A 20755-nucleotide genomic window follows, 5' to 3' on the forward strand; every position below is an offset into this window, starting at 1 on the left:
TCAAGTCTGAGAAATCCAATAGGCGCTGTACATTTACTGCATATTCAGACTGTTGTTGCAAAGTACGTGGCAAACAGCTCCTCAGCCTTCAACAGATGAGACAAAAAGAAACATTGAAGAGTTAAAAAAAAAAAAAGACAACTAGTAAATAAGTTATACACAGGAGTTGAAGTTAATCTGCCACTTTCTTCACCATTTCCAAGGCCAACTGAGTCTTGGTGTTACAGGTAGGTTTAATGCTGTAATTGGTACAACAAACGTTAGATTTAAAGGCGGATTCCTATCACCTTACTGGAGGCAAGAAGTTGAAGGAAACAAATCAATGAAGGAAGAAATAACAGCCACCCTCATAACAGGACTCAATTTGGAGATTTCTCTAATCGCTCCTGGAGTACAAACTGAAGCAAAGGAAAAAGAAAACCTTTATGTGTAATACAGATATTCTCAGCTGCTTCATACAACAGATGAAACACCAAGGATACGTTACATTACAGGATACATAGTGATGACTACAAAGAGTAAGAAATTGGAACAGTGTCAGTTTTCACCTCCAATTGCTTAAGAATTTGATGTGGGAAGGGAAAGTGTTTCTTTCTGCTTTCATTTTAGTACCAACAACAAAAAAAAAAAAAATAACTGTCCACTCCACAGATTGTCTTACTTCCAAATGCTTTAAAAAAAACCTCTGTTGACCTCATTCTTCCATTAGAACTTCCACAAGCCTTTTCCACAAGAACGGATACCAAAGGAAGAAAAAAAATCATCAATGCTAAATGATTGGCATATTGGCACTGCATACCATACAAGATTACTCATATGCAAAGGATGCAAATGTCCACAAACACCTGCTATCTTTCAGAGTATTACAAAAATGCCATGTAAAAGAAATTTTCTGGTAAATGACACTTCTAGTAGTGAAGCTATGACAATCTAATGCCTCTGTTCATCAGCAAGTCTAGAGACTCTCAACCAGATTAGATAGACTTCACAGGGAGAAGTATTTTCTTTTTTTTTTTTTAAATCATACTAACTGATAGACAGGCTTTTCCAAGCTCCTCAGGTTTCTAGTGGAAAACAACTCTCTCCTTTATAAATTCAATTGGTAACAGCCAGGAAAAGACTTCCACACTACTCCCTGCCAATCACTTTATCTTTACCTCTTCACAGTCATAGCAACTCTAAAACAAGAAGCAGACCTATTGAAGCTGAGTGAAAAAGCCATGGTAATTAAAATTCTGAGGTGCTAGATAGGTGCTGTGCTGGTCCATGGATTATTGTAAACCTTGGCACTGGTAAAAACAATTTTGTAATTTCATGCATTGTTTCTGACGGAAGAACCTAACAGTCATTGAGTTTACACATTTTTAGAGCTCAGGAATACAACCTTTGTAGAAGAACTGGGGTAACATGACTGATTGTTCTTACTTACCCAGCATTTCCTTGGATATTCTCAATATCTGAGGAATGTTACAAAAATGTAATCTTAGTTAAAGATGGATGTTACAATCACAATAATCTGTAAGAATGTCTGTTTAACAAGCAGATGGCTTCGGATCTTATGTTTTTTGCCCCAAACTCTGGTAAGTTCTACAAGTTTACTGCAGCCAGTTTCACATTTTGAAGCAGCACCTAACATCCTGGCTGCACTGTTAATTCCAAACGTGCTATTGCCATTTACAGACACTGTACTTTAGAAAGAACAAATTAACTTTGGTGAGTAGTATTGCTAGGTAAGTTCTCCTTTCCTAGCTATTCACAGATCTATCCTGTTTAACTTCTCCTTACACTTGCAAGGCCTTATTAAAAAGGCAGTAATTAGGTCATAATACCAAAATTTCATGGCATATTTACCAATATGCAAACCTTATCTCTACCATCCAGAGGAAGGTCTCAATTGCAGTAGAAACATTACAATCTTCTGCACAAACTGTTCCCAAGAGGAGAAACAGATCAGTATTACTGCCAGTCAAATATACCTTTAGCTGCAAAGCCACGCTCAGATTATACTAAAAATAGCAGTGTTTGTGTAGGGGAATATTAGGGCAACTGAAGTAAAAAAAAGTATGAAAGTAACTGAAAAAAATATTCTTCCAAACTAACCCCACTGAACATTAGAATCCCCATTGAGGAATATCAGAAAAAATACGATACTAAGGCAACTGAATTACAAGCCTAGTAATGGGCTGGTGCACCTTCACACTCAAATCATGTCTGGTAACAGCTGGATCTAGGTACGAAAACAACACGCTTTAAACTTTGGAAATTAATGGAAGCATAGCTTGTTATTTTAACAGCCACTGTATTAACCTGGTGAGAAGGTTGACATCATAGTAGTCCAGTCAGAGGCAAGTGAATTGGACTGAATTCAGGCAGGACAGTCAAGTACTCAAAATGCAATTTACTTCCTAGCACAGTGTTTTATAAGACAGCAAAGATTTCATTACATTCTGTCATCATAAATAATGCTATTCTAGGTCACACAACCTTGTACGTACACATAAATTTTCCTTAATCATTTAGAAATTTCACATTTATCTTAACAGATATTTTTATCTGGCACCAAAAATGGGAGAGAAAGCAGATATGAATCATGAGCTACGAACGGCGGCCTTGGGAACCTGACAGTAGTGAAATTTTTAGAAGTGCACACACACACACTGATATTGGACCACACACAGATACTTCTAGAAGTCTTCATTTCCAAGTAACTAGTAGGAAAATATACCAATGGAGAAATAATTGTAATTGTTGTAATTCAGCAGCTGCTCAGTATCACACACAAAGTAGTCTAGCATTCTACACAGTTCCTACTCTATACGGGTATTTTCAGCACAAACAGCATTCATCCATACTTTGATTGGAGGAGCAAAAAGCAAGAAACACAAACCCAAACCCACACACACACTATCCGTAGACCCATTCATCTCAAAATAGACCTCTCCAGGGGCCTTACCTTCAGATCAAATCAGCAACTATCATTTTCACAAGGATGTTCTTAAAAACAGAACTATAAAAGCACAGAACTACAACTGTGTGCAGAATTGTAATGAAATTAAACAAAACACCAGTACTTGAAACAACTGTTGCAACCAATGCCATTAGAACAAAAGAACGAAGAGGAAAATGCCACAAGCCAAGTTCAAACCAAGATCACAGAATTGTGGCTAGAAGTGAACTTACAGTCTTGGACAATTTAGTAAGTTCTCTATAAAGTCTCCTCTTCCCAGTAGAAAAAACAGGAGCTGGAGATAACTACATTTACAGACTTGTGCAAACAACAGCTGCAAAAACTTGGGTAATGGTTTAGCCATCGCACGCTGACAAATGGATATGAAACTGTTAATAATGAAAGAATGCAAGCACACCACGAATCCTACCAGCTATTTTATGGATTGCTATACACCTCATTCTGAGTTGTAGCATAGGGAGAAATACTGTGGTTTGAAAACCTACTACTCAGCATAGTTTCTGACCTCAGCTGAAATTCCTTATGCATGGATATATTAGAACTCCAAATACACCACATTATGATGCATTTTAAAACCAGAACACAGACTAAAACCAGAAAGCTGACCTAATGATGGAAAAAAAAAAAACTGAAAAACATAAACAACATAAGGATTGGGTGCTCACTTTCAAAACACAAAACATCATAATATACAGCAAAATCTTTTCTAAAACTCTCAAAAGCCAAAAAGATGCTGTTAAGCACCAAATGATGTTTTTCTTGTTCTCAGTAATCACCTGGTTAGCATTTTTAGTGTTTTTTTTCTTTCCTGAGGATGTACCTTCACATTCAAAATGTGCATAGCTGCCAGACCCTACACATACCTCTCCCTCCTTCCTGCCTGTATTACTGCCTGTTCAGCTGTGCAACAATTGCCCACTAATATTTACTTCCAGGGTTACTTCCCAGCTACATTCTATCCTTGTTTCAGATCATCAGCAGGTGTGAGACAGTTACAATGTAGGTAGGCAAGAAAAAAAAGAACAGATTGTTTCCACTGTTTTACCTCTGACAGCAGCTGACCAGCTCTTTATTTTGGACTACACTTTTTGTAACACCAGCTCAGTTAACCTGCAACCCGTGTGCCACATGTGATTGTGATTTCCACAGATATATTTTGCTTGCAGCTTTTTATCTGCTGGCCTTCTTTCTGAGGGGAAGTTTCAGAAAGAGCTGCTGGTCAGTGAATTTTCCAGACAGCAGCTTCAACCTGTTGCCATCTCCTATCTTCTGCGCATTCCCTCAGCCAACTGAAAAAGGAAGCCCAGCAGTAAGTGCTGCTGTCAACCCCACAACAGCATCTCCAGCCAGTAACAACATCCTTTCCTATTGCCAACCCGCTCCTTGAAAGCAGGACAATTAGGAGCAGAATTTGCACTGTTTCAGCAGCATCTGCCAGCTTCCAATAGCCTCATTTTTACAGGTATAACAGAAACAAAATAGGGCATATCTGTTCTAATTCACAGCATACCAACTCTGTGCATACACACTGTACCAAGGCCTCTTCAGAAACTTTGTACTCACTGCCCACATCTGCCCGGGCACAACTGTTTCTATTACAATAGATAAGGCCATGACAGTGCTCTTCCATACAAGTAGAGAAAGGTAAGCAATCCAGACACAAAGTAGTCTTTGGCAACTGCTGCGTATAACCTCCAAGAAATCCTATCGCAATGCATATTCAGAAGATTATCATTATTTTTTTTGTTACAAATTTTCCCCAGAAACATTTTTTGACAAGCTGATGTTACACCAGTGAATTCCTTTCCAAACAAGGCCTTTACTGTACTAAGTTAGAAAATGATGTAAGAAAGAACATGTCACTAAAAGTAAGAGAAACAAACAGCAGGCTTCTCTACCATTCCCAGAGAGGATTTGCTAAAGACATGAGGGAACAGTTCTTAGATGCCATTCCAAAACCTCTCCACCAGACTTGAGGCTTTGTAGAGTAAGACATCGATTCAGGAAATCACACACCAGCAGAAGGCAAAACTTGCATTGAAGCCACGTCAGTATGTCATACCTAGCTTACTTTTCACTGCGTGGTCTCTCATAAATGCTGAGGGAAAAATGCATACATTTGACAATGCAGAAAACTAAAAGTGAAAGAGAAACAGACACATAACCCTACATCGAACTTCTCATTATCTAACTGGAGCTTGCTAGTATAGTTCATAGGCTTTGCAGAGACTTAACTTTAGTTTGGCATTTCCAAGACTGTCAGCATCTGAAGCTGCTTTGTTTTAACTAAGGATCTTGAGAAATAACATACCTGTAGCACCAATGTGCTTTTGCATCCATAAGCAAGCCCTTATTTTCCCAAGGTGGACCTATATGAAGTTACAAAAACCCATTTTAAGCAGTAAGCACTACTTTATAAGTAGTATGAGTTTTAGTTTCATGAAAAGGTAGCAATTAGTTCATGTATTATCAACCAGCACACCATGGAAAACATGATACTGAAGTCTGAGGTCTTGACTGAATTCTTGGCAGAGATATCACTGAAGAGCAAAGTGTTCTCTGCCTCAGGTCAGAGGTATGAGATTATGGTAAGTACAGAAGTACAGAGAACACTGGAATCTAAAGACAAAAGTGATTCACATTCTGAGAGGAAGAGGGCAGTTCATCCAAATAAGAACATCAAAAAAAGATAGCAGAGTATCAGGGGGAGGGAAAAAGCTCTTATCTTACTGCACTTCAGATTTAGTCCTACCAACAACAACAAAAACAAACAATTTCATTCTACTCACTCATGTCATTTACCCTTTCTAATTAAAACTCTGAAGTTGGACTTCTCAGGCTTGTTTAACAAAAGCTTCCAACTACAGTAATCCTAGAATATTACTACAGAAGTACTGTGTTCTCAAATGAGATACAGCTATGCATTTTAGTGAGAGCTAATACAACAATTTTGAAGAAGTTACAAAAATCATGTAGATTCCCAGTGGAATCCATGCTTGGAATGAGTCTCCCTCAGTTTGATTACAGTGAACTTTTGACAAGTCAATTAAAACATTCGCTGAACTGGCAGGTACTTAAATGGATTCATTTGCCCCATTTTTTAGTTAAAAAAGGAAATCCATTATTTCAACAGTGAGCAACGATGCAAAACACAGACGTTCTCAGTAGAGAAGATGGAGACTTCTTGTAGAAAAATCACAGAACTTACTCAGGAGACAGATTCCAATTCAACCACAAAACAGAGGAAAACCAAAGCAAAATCCACAACTCTTATAGAGCACAGGAGCCTCAAAAACAGAAGAGAAAATGCAGGCTGAAAAGCCTATCCCATTAACCTAGATGCTCCCATTTCCAAGTCAGCCCAGGATCATATGACATCTATCTGCAATAGTTTGGTCTGGTTGTCCATTATTACCTTTCACACACTAAAGATTTGGATGGTAAGGAAGTTCTGCAGATGCTTAAAAAGACATGTTCTCTAGCTAACAGCAGCATGATTGCATTATGAAGCTTTTAGAACATTCTTTATGGAAAAACCAGCGCCAGCAGTGCACCCAGTTCCATAGAAGCAATCATTTTCAAGATAATTGTTCCTCCCTGAGTCTATCAGACATCTGCTACTGTTTTCCAAACAAATACAATTTTAACTTTTGGTCACTGAGCACATTTTGAATTTTAACTTCACATGCATTGCTCTGTGTTTGTTCCATCTCATCCCACATCCCTTTTCACCTCAGGAGGTTGGTACAATTGTATTTAAGAGCAATGATTGGAGAGCAGCTCCTATTTATTCTCAGGAGCCCTCAGGCTGAGTAACCACAAAGCAAACAAACTCTAGGATATCTGGAAACCAAACCACTAATTAATCTCTACTGGGCTTACATAAGTAAGGTTTATCCAACAACTTCTAATCTAGTGAACTGCTCCTTGCATTGTTATCCTATTGAGAAACTAGGATCCCTTCTTTTACACACTATGCAAACAGAAATGTTCCAAGAAAAACCTACAGTTTACATAAAACTAAAGGGAAACATTCCTAGAAAGCTTAAATGGACGACTCAAAAGTTAAGTACTTCTCTGCAGTGTCGAACAGCCATTGGCCTTAAGATTCTGGCAATTTTTTTAATTTTTATTATTATTTTTTTAAGCTGTGACAACCATTCATATTGGCAAATCCCGAACTCTCAATAAAAGGCATGAAAGACTCCAGCACAGTTACCATTGTTTCTTAGTCTCTGTGTTGTCAAAAAACGAGGAGGCCAGAAACAAATACTGTAAATTTTAGTTCAGTAGTAGAGCATCTATTACACGTCTATTACTTGAGAACTAGAGTAGTATAACTTAGATTAAGCTATTATAGACCAGATGCAAAATTCAGTGGAAAACTGCACTTTTAACCAAGTCACTTGTAACATAAATTGGGAAAAAAAAATAATAATGGAGGTAATACTTCAAAAGAAAAAGATAACTTAATTCCAGCTTAATTTGAAACTGCCTCCTCTATGCTTCACCACCACATGAGAGCAGGAAACATTGCTCTACTACTTCTTGCTCCTTTTTCTCAGCAGTACTAAACACTTTATGAGTGTAGACAGTCTGAAAGGAACACTGACAGGCCCAAAACTGCAGAAATGTATATTCTCCAGACATGTATGAACTCTTTCATACACAGATGGTAGCAGTACTGAAGATAGTTACAATTACATTTCAAACAACCATTTTAAACCAAAACAAACCGTGCCTTCTGAAAATCTATATTTTTTTAAACAGGCACACCAGAAAACAAAACCATCTCACTTTGTCACTGCAACAGCACTGCAGTCAGATTAACTCCTTTCTAATCAAAACTGTTTTTTGCTCAGCACCACGGGGTGCAGCATTTGAACAGTATGCCAACAACAAAAACTGTTCTTCAGAAGTTTTAGCTAGGGCAAAGAAAGACTTCTAGTCTGTAATTCCCTTTTAACCATTTTGTTTTCCTAATTAAGCACAACAAATTAAAATTCATTCCAAACCACATTTTACAAAGAATGGGGTTAATATACATGTGAAACTGATGCTTCGACTTTAAGCAGACTTTTGCAAGGGAAAAAAAGGAGGGGGGGGGGGGGGGGGGGACAACACTACAATCCTTGGTAAAAGAACAAAGCTATAGACTTAGCTCTGGGCATGAAAATACAGCTAGGTTTAACAGAGAAGGAAACCTTAATATAAAATGCTTTGTTTCACTACCATTTGTTACTCAGACTGAAGTAATATGATTAGTTAGATTAGGTATTTCCCTTTATAGCAGGATATATTTTAAATAAAGAGAATATGTTTTAAATAAATACTAAAGCAGTTCTTATAAAGGGTATAGCTAGCATGAACACAATTCTCTCCTGCCACTCAGCTGAGGCTATTCAATGTTTAATTCATAGAGAACAATACAAACAGCAAGTCCTGCTGGATCTACTCAATTCTAAGCATTTATTCTACAGAACTTTCAAAATATGATCAGTGTAAAACATTCATGTCTCTTCACCCTATCAAGTTCAAAGAACAACAAATCAGTTTCTCCAAGAAGTTAATGGATTATGTCAAACTTCAGCAGTTTCAGAAGCACTTTCTCAGTCTAAGGAATTCAACTGTTTTAACTTTTATGCTGCTCCCTAAAAGAAATACAGACTTCATGGAAAGAGCCACCAAAGCAACTCATATGGAAATAAAAGCAAAACAAAGAACAAAACAGCCCCACACCAAAAGGAGGATTACATTACTGGGTAAACCTCAATATTTTACAGTAAGCAAATGGCGGAGCAACTACCAGCACTGCAACCAGCAGTTAAGCATTATTCTGGGATGGGTATTTGCATACGAGCACCAACGCAAGCTACACTTGGAAGCTGAGGGACCAGACACTTCCCATACACATTAGCAGCTCAGCAGAAAAGGATCCATACTTTTTGCTGAATTCTAACCAGTGAAAACTGGTTGAACCACATCTGGCCCAAACATGGCTAGCAGAGTTTCAGTAAGTCAGTTCCAGCAAGCTTTCTCCTGGTAAGATTAGCTCCTCATTTAAGAAACCTGTGTTTTGATGCGGTGCAACTTATGTTAAAATATTTCTTTCTTGAAAACTTCAGAACAGAACTGACTCTCTCTATTTTTAAAGTAAAGTTTTGATTATTTTAGGTTTAAACAATTTGCAAAGATAATTCAATTAATATTTCCATAATCCTGACAGCATAATATGGAAAACATAGCGAAGAAGAAATACAAAGTTTGCAATTCAGCAGCTTATGGTCCAGGAACAGACAAATGTATCTGGAAATCTAATGCACCTCCACAGTTTTGGAAACATCTGCGTACAGTATTGTTACATACAGCAACATTAAAATCAATTCTATAAATTTTTCTCAACTTTCTATGTATTCCATTCCCACAATTTTTCTTCAACTGGTAAACAACTTTTCTCCAGAAACCTTCCACTCTGGAATTTCTTTAGCTCTCCATAAACCAGTAGTCTCAAATTTCATTACAGCGATGTTAAAGGTGCAGAGGAGATACAAGCAGTCAAAGCAAAAAAAGAACCAAGGATGGCACCCATTGGAAATACTTGCTTACAAAGAATGAAAATTAACAGCTCCAACATTACTTCTCTTTGACAACAAAAGCACTTCAAATCTTGAGAAACCTTACTGCAGGAAGCTCAGTTGACACACTTAAACACTCTTAACCGAAGACAGCAGAAAATGCATTACAGAAGTAGTTTGTGCATTTAAATGCATTGATTTTTGAGAAGAAAAACTGTCAGGCCTAAAAACAAGCATATGTTCCACTGAATATTTGGCTTTCCAAACCACATGCAAACCTTGTGCCTGAAGTTCACAAAATATGTGATTGAGCAGAAAGTACTGAAATGAGAAGTGTGAGAACTGAGAATATCAAATGAAACTGACAGCTTTAATTGCTGTCACTATTAATATTGATAAAGAGACAATTTTGTTGTTTTCAGATAGAGCACACAGCATCTAAGGGAACAAAGCACTACCTGCAGAAATAAAGGGCTTCTTCACTACTGTTAAATTCACAAAGCAATGAAAAACCATCACAGATTAGTCAGTTTGCCTTCCACTTGCACTGTAAAATTACAAACGAGAAGAGAAAGCCATTCCTGTTCAGCTATTGCATATTCTCAAGAACAGTATAAAAAAAGATAAATACCGTTATACATTTGCTACTAGTAATGATAGCGAGCATGTTTATCACAGTAACAGTTTCTCTTCGTGGATCTAAGGACAAAACCCAGACAAAAGTATAAAGGACAGACAGTGTAGTAATTTTTGATTAGCCTTAGGGATTTACCAAACAAGTTTAATCTCCAGTCTCAATCTGACATTTAAGAGAATACTTAAGGCAGTTTGGTTTTGCAAGTGCCACTTTTGGAGTGCTTTTCCACAGAGATGTCTAGACAGCTTCACACATTTTGTTATCTACTAACAACAAGATGACCAGATTCTGTAAATAATAACTTTTATGAGCTGAGCAGCTAAAACTCAGGAGCAATTCTAGTCATACTGTTTTCCAGTTTTAGCTCTTCACTGAAATGGAGGAACCACTTTATTTTTTCCCAGACAGCATGAACACTGAACCATTTTTTAATGGATTAATACCCAGAACATATTTTGCTTTCCATTCCTTTTGGGAAGGCTAAGGATTTCAGGAAACGACAAGAGATATAGGACCGATGGTTGCTGCTTAAATACGCCATCTGGCAGACAACATCAATCCATTTTGTCACAGAAAACTTTCAGATCTAAACGCTCTCAAGTACAGTACAACCTAAAACAACGTAAGTCTTTCATGTACATTTACATCTTCACTAGATTTCAAAAATAAAGGGGCTTTTTGTTTGATTTACAGTCAAAATGTCTTCCTCCATTTCCAGCAATCACTTTTGGGCTGACCGGCTCGTTTCAACCAACCTAGCCAGAACAGTTCTCAATCATTGCAAAGTGCAGGGAAGGGTGGAAAGGGACACTCCTACATCATCCCCCACAGAGAAAAGATTCAGTGACTGTTCAGTCATCAGCACAGCTTCCTGGCAGCCTGTCAATAGCCCAGAAGCAATCAAAACCTTGCTTGCACGCTACCTGTTGTCCTGGCATCATTTAAAGCACCCAGAATGGAGCCAAATTTACTAGAATGTTAGGAAGAAGTAGAATGAAAACACGAAGTCGGGCATCACATTTCATTCCTCAAGAAATGATTTATATTGTCCATACATTAAAAAAAATAACGCCAAGCAAAACTTTACAATCAATAATACTCTCATATTGTTTAATACAGTGGCAAAGGTGCCTTTCAATTAACGTGTTTAATATTTTTTCCTCATTTTCTGAAGTGGATCAGAATTTCATTTGCTCCAGATTATTTAAAATTTTCAAGTGGATTCGGGAAGTATTACTTTCCAGTGGCCACCTATATGTTGCTCAACAATACAGTCCAAGTGCTTTTGGAACAGCAACCTGTAACAGTAACTTTCCTTGCAGACAAATTACTGAATGATGACCATCAGTTTTGGAGGCAGTTAATATATGTTTTGGGTTTTTTTCCCCCACAATACTTCATAACATATAAAGCTACTTGGGTATGAAACAGTTCCCTTTGAATTCAGTAAAAGCTATGAGTGCTATTGACTTTTGCTAATGAAACACAGTATGCATCCAACATGAGTACATAATTACTAATAACTAGAGCATTTATAATGCTAAGGACTACAAAAACCTTATTTGAACTCAAGCATAAGATGGTAGTACAGGAGTACCCAAATCAAAGATCTCTTTCATATGAATATGAAAAAGATATTTCCCAAAATACAGAAATGTACACTCAATTGAGCACATCCTTCCTGGCTTTGTAAGCAGTATATTCATTTTGGTGTACTAACTAGGACACTATCTTTTGTACCAGAACTTAAAGAAACTTAAGCAGGGTTTAATTCCCTCAATCAATTACATGGCAGAAGGAAATCCATTCATCATCAGCTAAGTCAGGGGAAGGTTCAGCTGGACGTTAGGAAATACTGCTTCTCTGAAAGGGTGGTCAGGCACTGGAATGGGCTGCCCAGAGAGGTGGTGGAGTCACCGAGCCTGGTGGTGTTCAAAGAGCATTTGGATGTTGTGCTGAGGGACATGGTTTAGTGAGAAGCATTGGTGATTGGGGGAGTGGTTGGACTGGATGATCCTGTGGGTCTTTTCCAACCTTAGGGATTCTATGATTTTAAGTCAGTTCTACAACTCTAACATGCATATTTCTCAAAAGCAGCAGAGGGAAGAGACCTCACCAATTTAAATCAGGATCTCAGCACACTTTCTCTCTTACACTACAGTGACAAGAAGTTTATTTATGCTAGGAAATATTTCCTACAGCTGAGTCTTGATCATATCTCTTGACTCCTGCTTTTGATTACCCACAGATCATATCAGAGAGGAAAACCCCACCCCCATACGGACGCCTACATTTATGGAGCTTACATCTTCCAACGCGCTTTTTAATGATTTTCAATCAGTCCCTGCACTGAGTGTCTGTGATAAAGTAAATCCTTTCACAGTAGTTTATGGGCAAATCCACATAGATTTGTTGAGTTGTTACCTTCCTCTCCACATTACCCGATGTGCATTGTCAGTTGCAAAAGGAATGCACACACTTCAGAGTATAAGGCCTTTTGAGATTCTATAAACTTAAACTTACAGAAGAGGCAAAGGATGGGAACCATCAGAGTATACCATATTTAATACCAATATAATAAAACATGATATTTAAAAAGAAAACTGAACAAAGTACTGAAAAAGAAACCAGCTGGAAAGGCAATCGGTAAACCCTTATTTGAAGTCTAAAATTAATATTGAGAAAAAAGCAATACAAGAAACACCAAATTATTTTCTGTTCCAGTACTATTTCTCAGCAGATACTTGCTTGAAGATTTGTAGTAGGAGTTTTACCTAGCTTTCACCATCTTGTCATTTCCATTCTTCTTGGATTTTATTATTTGAAACCATAAAGCAGAAACTTAAAAAGGAAGAAGAACTTACTGGTATTGAGAACTCCTCTGCCACATATTTCAACAGCGATGCTCCTCTAGCCAAAAAGTTACTTCTCTCTGCCAGATTGCCTTGGAGTTTTGTGTCAAACTCCTTTCTGACAACTGAAGCTACAGAGTCAATTATTATGAGTTTAATCTTCTTTGAAATAATTTCTTCCTCTAAGGACTTAATTCTAAAAAAAAAAAAAAAGCCATTGATTACATTATTTGTACAATATTACTGTTTCATAATCCTGAAATTATTTAAATAAAAGGTTTTCTTTAATAAGCATAAGTCAATCGCTCTTTTTCCCCTCACAGCTCACCCCCATGAACATCTGCAAACATTGAAGAGATCTAGAAAATAATCTCAGGCTCCAACAGGCCACATAACCCAGTGCAGGCCCCTCCAAGATTGGTTCAGAAGACATTCTGCTTAGCATCACTATGCTACATAAGCTCTGAATGGCACAGACAGCAAGTTAAGCGGACATGCCTTTTTGCATACAGTAGCAGCATCCCAATGCCAATAACAAAATACCTGCTGCCTACATAGGCAAAAAGTCAGACCTGCTTCTATATGCCTTCAAAGATGGTAAGTCAAACTTAACGTGTTGGTAATATGCTAATAGGTGTTCTTCTGTGATAAAGCTGTACTAGAAGAAACAATTCTTAGACTAATTCTCCCTTATCAACATAAAATCAACATAAAAGCCTCCAAGTAATGAATTACTTTTCATAAAACTTTGATATGTTATCTTAGACAATCCAGCCAAAATGGCCTGTCCCCACCCCCTCCCCTTAAAGTTCTGGAAAGTAATACCTCTTCAGTACACTGTCACAGGTCAGCTCTCGATACAGATGAATGCTACGGGTCATGCAAAATAGCTTTTCATCAGAGTCAAAATAAGTAGGGAATCTGTTTCCTGCTATCTCTATCAACCTAGCAAAGATACAAAAGGCATAACACTGAGAAAGGAATCGTGCGCAGGTAATAAGGCACCAAGCTTTCACAAAGTAAACAAATTAAATCTCTGAATGATAAGTAGATGCCATGTAGTATGGGAGATCTTTTTCAATAGGGAAGTTTACTCAAGCAAGACTGAAATACTGGAGATCAGAACATTTAGATCCTCCTCCCAGTGATGGTAGTGTCAAGGGTACATTTAGGAAAGACATAATATGTCCATACACAGAGTTTACACAAAAGTTTACTGATGAGAGGTCCATATTTTCAATTAACTTGTATATATGAAATCAAGGACACAAAAAGCACACATTTTAGAGATGTCTGCAAATTTTCTGGAAGTTAGTAGAAAGAAGTTCCACACCTGTGATCACAAGGCAATTTTATCTAGGTCCTTACAGATGAACCCAAGATTTTAGAAACTGATAGTTACAATCCAGAGCACCGTACATTTCCCCCTTCTGCCTATATGAAGACTTGATTTTTGAGAACAGAAACAAAAATACTCAGTCATAATTTAAGCGGCCATACCCTGCAGCCCACATGCTTGAGAAGAATGACACCTAGTGGATATCTGTAGGCATAACTTTCTGGTTATCTTTTTATTTAAGCCTCTTTCAATGAAGCCATTTCAGAAAAAAAAATCCTCAAATCATTTTTATTGAGTTTTAAAACAACTAGTCTTGAATGTTAACATATCTGTTCTGAACAAGCACTTTCAATGTAACTTGAAACTCATGCAATATGTTACTTATATAAACTTGTCCTGAACTTCCATGGACAGAATCTTTTCCTTACATTTGCATAATTAATTATGTAAACCTTCTGAGTAACAATCATTCAAGTTGGAAATCATTCAGTGGTCCATAAGAAATGGAATTTCGTAACAGTTTCTAATAGGTATACATACAAGAAAACAATATTACACAAATTGTCTCAGAGCAACACACCAAAATTTTGCTGTGTTCACAGTATTATCTGCACAGTACCATGTAGTTGCAAAGACCTTTAGAAGATAAATCCTATTTGTCATGATGAAACCAAAAGCTGCACAGAACACATTCTCTGCTCCTAGGACAGGGGTTCACAGGATAGAAAAATCCATCCCTGTTCTCAGCTTTAGTTCACAGAAATTTGAATCCTGTGTTCTTCCCCACAGACAGACATAGCTACAAGAGTAAATGTTTTCAGACTTTCTATGCAAGTTTGGTGCATTTTCAGTTAGTAGCTGGTTAGAAAGAGGTGAACTGAACTGCTACAAAACTGATGAAATCAATTTTGATTTCTAGAACTACTATGGCCATTCCATCTACCTGTTCTGATGCCAACGTTCTGACAAAGCTGAACAACAGACACCACCTGCAATGTTACAGCTTTTTTGCAATAGAAAAATACATAAATTACAGACAATATATAAATAACAGCTGCTGAAAAATACTGAGCCTTTACACCCTCAAAATCTTGCTAACTTCACAAACTAAACTGCAAATAAGTGTTTCAATATGGGACTGCTAAGACCATTTTTAAATTAGGAAGAGTGCTATCCAGCTTGTTCCACAGCTGGAATCTAGAACATCTTCCAAATCAGGAAGGTGAGCAAACCATTCTATTCAAGCAATTTCATTACCTACAGAGTAACTGCATATATCACATGAATGCTTAACAGCCACCGCATTTATTTTATAAGTGCTCAGAAAATAAATGAAAGTTCCAAGAAAAAAAGTGCTAGAGAAGTTCAAAGCGTATACTTCACAGTTTTGCATCTTACCTTTCAGCACTGAATGCAGACTCAGTGTCAATGTATATAACAGCCCCATCTAGTCCTCCCATGCTTACAGGCAGCGTAGCCAGAACACTCATTGTAATACAAAATTGAGTTTTGCCACAACCCGGTGGGCTTGTTAACTAGAAGAAAAAAGATTAGTAACATCATAACCAAGAGATGTCACACCCATCAGCAAGAATGCCTCTTCTTCTGCTCCTCTAGGTATCAAAGACAACAGTCACAAGAAAGATAAAATGCAGCCCATAAAGAGCAACTTGCAATTACTTTTGGATCTGTGCCTTGCTGTCAAAATCATTATCTCTGAAGAATAAATAACTCTTCACATGCAGCATTCTGCTTGTACTTTCTTTACCATCCTTCTTTCCCTACTTTGCTCTCCCATATTTGAGGTCCTCTCCCCCTCTTCTTACAAGATCTTCCCCAGAGCCATCCCCAGTTACCTTCCACCTCCTCTTGTGTGCTACCCTCTAAAATAGAGCAAGATTAAAAGATACCCAGTTGACATTCACTTGACATCAAATTACTCTAAGCTCTAAGTCAGTCAAAAGCTATTGAGTTCACAGACATAAAATACAGCTTACTATTATGATTACCTCTGTTATAATCAAGATTCACCTGGAAATCACAAAGACAATAGCTTGTATCCCAAGTAGCCTGAATGTGCAATATGAACCACACATCAGGAAGATTTTAGGTCCCTCAGTGACTACACCTGTGCTACAGTTTAATAGGAACTAAGTTTTTGCCCTTTAGTTAAAATCTCTTGCATCGTTTTCAGTTAAAACAAGGCTTGAAAACCAAGTTAGATCAGTCACTCCACTTCAAGCTTCAGCACAAGAGAAGTATTAGCATTTGTTTAGAAATGCATACTGCATTTAGTGAATTAAAGTCCAGGAATGAGTTGTACTTAAGCAATTATCTGTCATTCATCCATTGCATTTAAATTACAAAATATTGTAGCCACGACAGTTGTCACATTTTCATGTGAACCCAAAATGTATAAAAGATTTGAAGAAATCATACACATTTCTCAGACTGTAATAGCCAAGGAGTCTCAGCAGCTGTTTCTAGTTAACAAGATTGGAAATGAATAAGAGAAGGGCATTGATCCAGGTGCTAAATTAAAATATTTGGACAGCTGTGAGGAAACCTCAAACGATTTGTAGATTGAGGCCTGCCTGGGAGGTGCCTTGGAATCAACCTTTACTTCACTGCTCATTGCAGTAATTAATGCAGCAGAGATGCTGTAAGCACGTCTGAAAAAATGTCCGTCAGATTAGAGAAAGACAGGGAGCACTGCAGTAACAGATAGTATGAGAAAGCAATCCAGTGGAGCAATAGAGAATTTCCCCCAACCAATTCATCTTTTATCATCGTTCTTTTTAAGTGTGTTAGTGTGGGATTTAAAATAATCCACAATAAACAATTACATACAGCTATCGCATTTTATTATGGTTACCACCAATCAAGCAAGCATTTTGATCAATACAATCTTCATTCTTAAAAAAAAACCAACACAAACACAGCCTTAGCTGCCTCTGGTTTAATTTAAAGCAAATGACTGCAAAAAGCTTGTTCACTTTGCTACACTCTAAATTCACTTTGAAAAAAATCAAAAATGCACCTAGGCAGAAATGTGAAGAATACAACAGTTTATTTACCTCTGTCTAATAAAATATACTTTTATTTTTCAGTAGGTTATATATTATTTTCCCTGGCACTCATGAAGGCCTTGGATGAAGTCACAAGGAGCTAATTCTCCTTCAGCTATCCAGGAATCAAACCCTCAATATTCAAAGTCATTACTTTAATTTTTCCTCAGAGGAGTTGGCAAAAAGTTCCGACATTTAACCACAAAATTTCAGTTATGATTTAATTTCCAACTTAAAATCTAATAGAGGTTTGGGAAAAAAAAATGATCCGAGACAGTGAAATGCAAATCAAATCCCTCTGGCACTCAAAAAGTGAGTAGGTTTGGCTTAGAAGAAACCACCAGAAGTCGACTATGTGGCTCAACCATTCAAATTCCAAGTTTTCAAGTTCCCAGCCACCCTCACTGCTGGGTGAAGTAAGAGGAAGGTGATGATTAAGCCACACCAGTCAGGAATTAAGTGCTGCACACAACGTACTTTTGAAGAGAACTTCTCTCAGACACGGAACATCTGCCTAACAACAAAAATACCAGAGGATAATCTGCTGGGCAGCTATGCTCCAGGAAGTTACAGAAGTGCAATTTAGAATGATTAAGCTCCAAAATCATTTGAGTCCAAGCAGAACACAACCTGTGAAACGTTCACAAGCTACTGTAAAGCATCACAGCAGCACCAACTGACATTTGATAGCTTTCTAATGCAATTTCATCTAACAATCATGTTGAAAAATACTTGCAGTGCTGCCAACTTTGAAACTAATTCCGGTCTCATGACTTTTGAGAAAATGCCTTTACTCCAGAATCAGATTTTAAATGAGAGAAACCAGACTGCAGAGTGAATTGTTCCCTGCCTTCCTGTTGCAGAGAAACCCCTAATATGTGCCCTAATCAATTTACAGTTAGCACCTAAGAGCAAAACAAAATACTTACTTTAATAAAAAAAAAAACCAACCTATTTTCTGGCACCAACTGTCATAGTTTAAACTCAGCACCACTTAAATTCTAGCATGTTTGAGGTCTCCATTAGATTTTGTAGGCAATTTCACTCTGATCAAAACCAACCTATTCTGACTACAGAGCATGGGAAAAAAAATGTACTTTTTTTGTATCTTCTCACTTCTACTCCTCTGCCACGGCAATTCACAAGTTGAAATTTGACAAAGATCACTTTAGGGGGACTACTGAAGTACTAAAGGAAAAGGTATTTCCATCTATCTGAATTTAGAGCATATGAGACATGTCTTTTCAGAACTTCACTCTGAGAAGGCAAGTATGACCACACTGCATAGTAACAGCGTCCATCCAGCTCTGGATTCTGTCTCTGATAAAGGCCTACAGCAGATGGCTAGAAAACACAGTAAGAACAGGACATACATACAGTGATACTTCCCCCAATAAATACATTTCTCCACCTTCATTTGTGACTGAGAAACTTCCTAGGCCAGAGACAGCATCCAGTTTTATAAAACTCAGTGTACCCAACAAGCATCTATGTAAATGTATTTCCAGATTACAGAAATTGCACAAGCAAGGCCATACAGCTTTTAAGTACTAAAAGATGAAACACTTCTTTATTCTTAAAGGAAAATTCCAAGCAAAGTAGCATTGCATTCAAAGGCAGTAACAGTAATAGCTGTAAATATGCTATCTGTGCTATTTGTAGTGTTGTAATAGATATGCATATAATACGAGCCTTAATTGCAGTGTCTTTTCAAAGAATTACTCATTACATATTTACTGTAAAGATCAGTTAAATATTTTACATAAAAATCTATAATTTCTGTTCCTGTATCCTTCACATTTTTGTCTTAATTGCTCATTTCTCCTTCCCAAAACCTTAAGACTCAGTAAATCAGTGAGAAGGTACTAAACAGATGGGCTCCTGACTCAGCACCTCATGCTCTGACCACTAAACCACACTGTACCATTCTCACCATAAAATCCAAACAACAATTCTCCCAGTTTTCCTGGGAAAATTTAACACCTTTTTCATAGGAAAATAGTCACAAATCACCTATTTTTTTTTTCCATTTTCTTACTTGCTTGACAGGCTGTAGAAAAAATACTCCCCAAAAGTGCTTCCCATCCAAATTTGTTTGTTCATTGTATGTTAAAATTATTTGACACAAGACAAGCCAACCAACCAGTGACTTCTGATTTTTACATGTGGTGTACAACTGCATTAAGATGCACTAAAAAGTTACCTCTGTGAGGGATCCGCAGGGTATTCCACCATGCAAGACTTTATCCAGACTATGCAGCGAGGTGGGTAAAAAGGCTGCAGAGGGATTGATAGACCTCCTCACTTTCATTTCATAAGCCTATAACAGGAAAAAAAAAAAAAGAAAGCAACAACAAAAAACACAGGTTAGAAGATGGGTTTTTTTGGTGGAAATAGAGAAATTCTCACATTTGCTTCCATCAGCCTAGACTGACTTAGTACTTACAAGTAAGCTAACTATTCCAATTTTCAGTTACAATCCCCTCTTCCCTCCCCCCATTAGCCTTCCTTACACTTATATCCTATTAACTGTTCACAGAGTAAGTTTGTTTGTTGTGCCTCATCCACCACAACATTAAACATTAAGTTTTGTAACAATGTCTCAAAAGTACTCTGTTCCCACTCAGCCAGACTTGCTTTCCGTCCATAAAACTCCAAGAGACTTCTTTATCCCCAAGAGAAATACTGGCATCTGTCTGGGTTAAAACTATGATGTCACCAGCCAGCTCGAAATACAGTGTACTATGGATCTCCACAGGAATCATCACCAAACAACCATGCCATTGAATCACAGATCTTCTAGTCCACACCTGTTGGGCCAACGAGTGAGCAATTTTTCTACAAAGTTCATCAGAAAAATTTTCAGCTAGTTCTAACAGCAGAGTGAGACAGCTTGAATTCTATCTAGTACTCTCCTTCCTCATACTACAATTTCTCTTTATTTTATGAGAGCTAGCACATTAGAGTAATACTTCAAAATCGTTCATATATACTGTTATTCTATTAAAGATAATTACACATGAAATAGCTTTCAAGACACAGACCATGCCAAAACAAAAAATACATTTTACCTGATAAAGAGTTTATGTTCTGAAGTACTCAAGAGTGCATATATATACTGATCAAGGAGGATTTGCAAAGCCATATATGGTTTTTTCTTTTTTTTTTTTTTTCATTTTTACATTAACTATGGAAGCAATCTTCCAGTCTCATTTTCCTGAGTAACACAGACTCTAAAACTTCATTCAGTGATTCTTATTCTTTGCTTATATTAATTAATGCTTCCTTTAAATGAAGCAATTTTTATATGCTGAAA

At 37.3% G+C, this 20755-nt stretch overlaps 1 protein-coding gene across 4 annotated transcripts in view; it reads right to left on the bottom strand.

The window, feature by feature from the left end:
* RAD51B (RAD51 paralog B) overlaps nt 1-20755 on the bottom strand; it is a 342294-nt gene that overhangs the window by 318755 nt on the left and 2784 nt on the right. For all 4 annotated transcript variants that reach the window (XM_025151161.3, XM_004941707.5, XM_004941708.5 and 1 more), the window contains exons 4-7: nt 19643-19759; nt 15770-15906; nt 13858-13977; nt 13045-13228 (exon numbers count right to left, since the gene is read on the bottom strand). In XM_025151161.3, coding sequence (XP_025006929.1) covers nt 13045-13228; nt 13858-13977; nt 15770-15906; nt 19643-19759 — 558 coding nt within the window. The remainder of the gene's footprint in view (nt 1-13044; nt 13229-13857; nt 13978-15769; nt 15907-19642; nt 19760-20755) is intronic.

Source organism: Gallus gallus, chromosome 5 (genome assembly GCF_016699485.2).
Source record: "Gallus gallus isolate bGalGal1 chromosome 5, bGalGal1.mat.broiler.GRCg7b, whole genome shotgun sequence".
In the NCBI taxonomy this organism is placed as follows: Eukaryota; Metazoa; Chordata; class Aves; order Galliformes; family Phasianidae; genus Gallus; species Gallus gallus.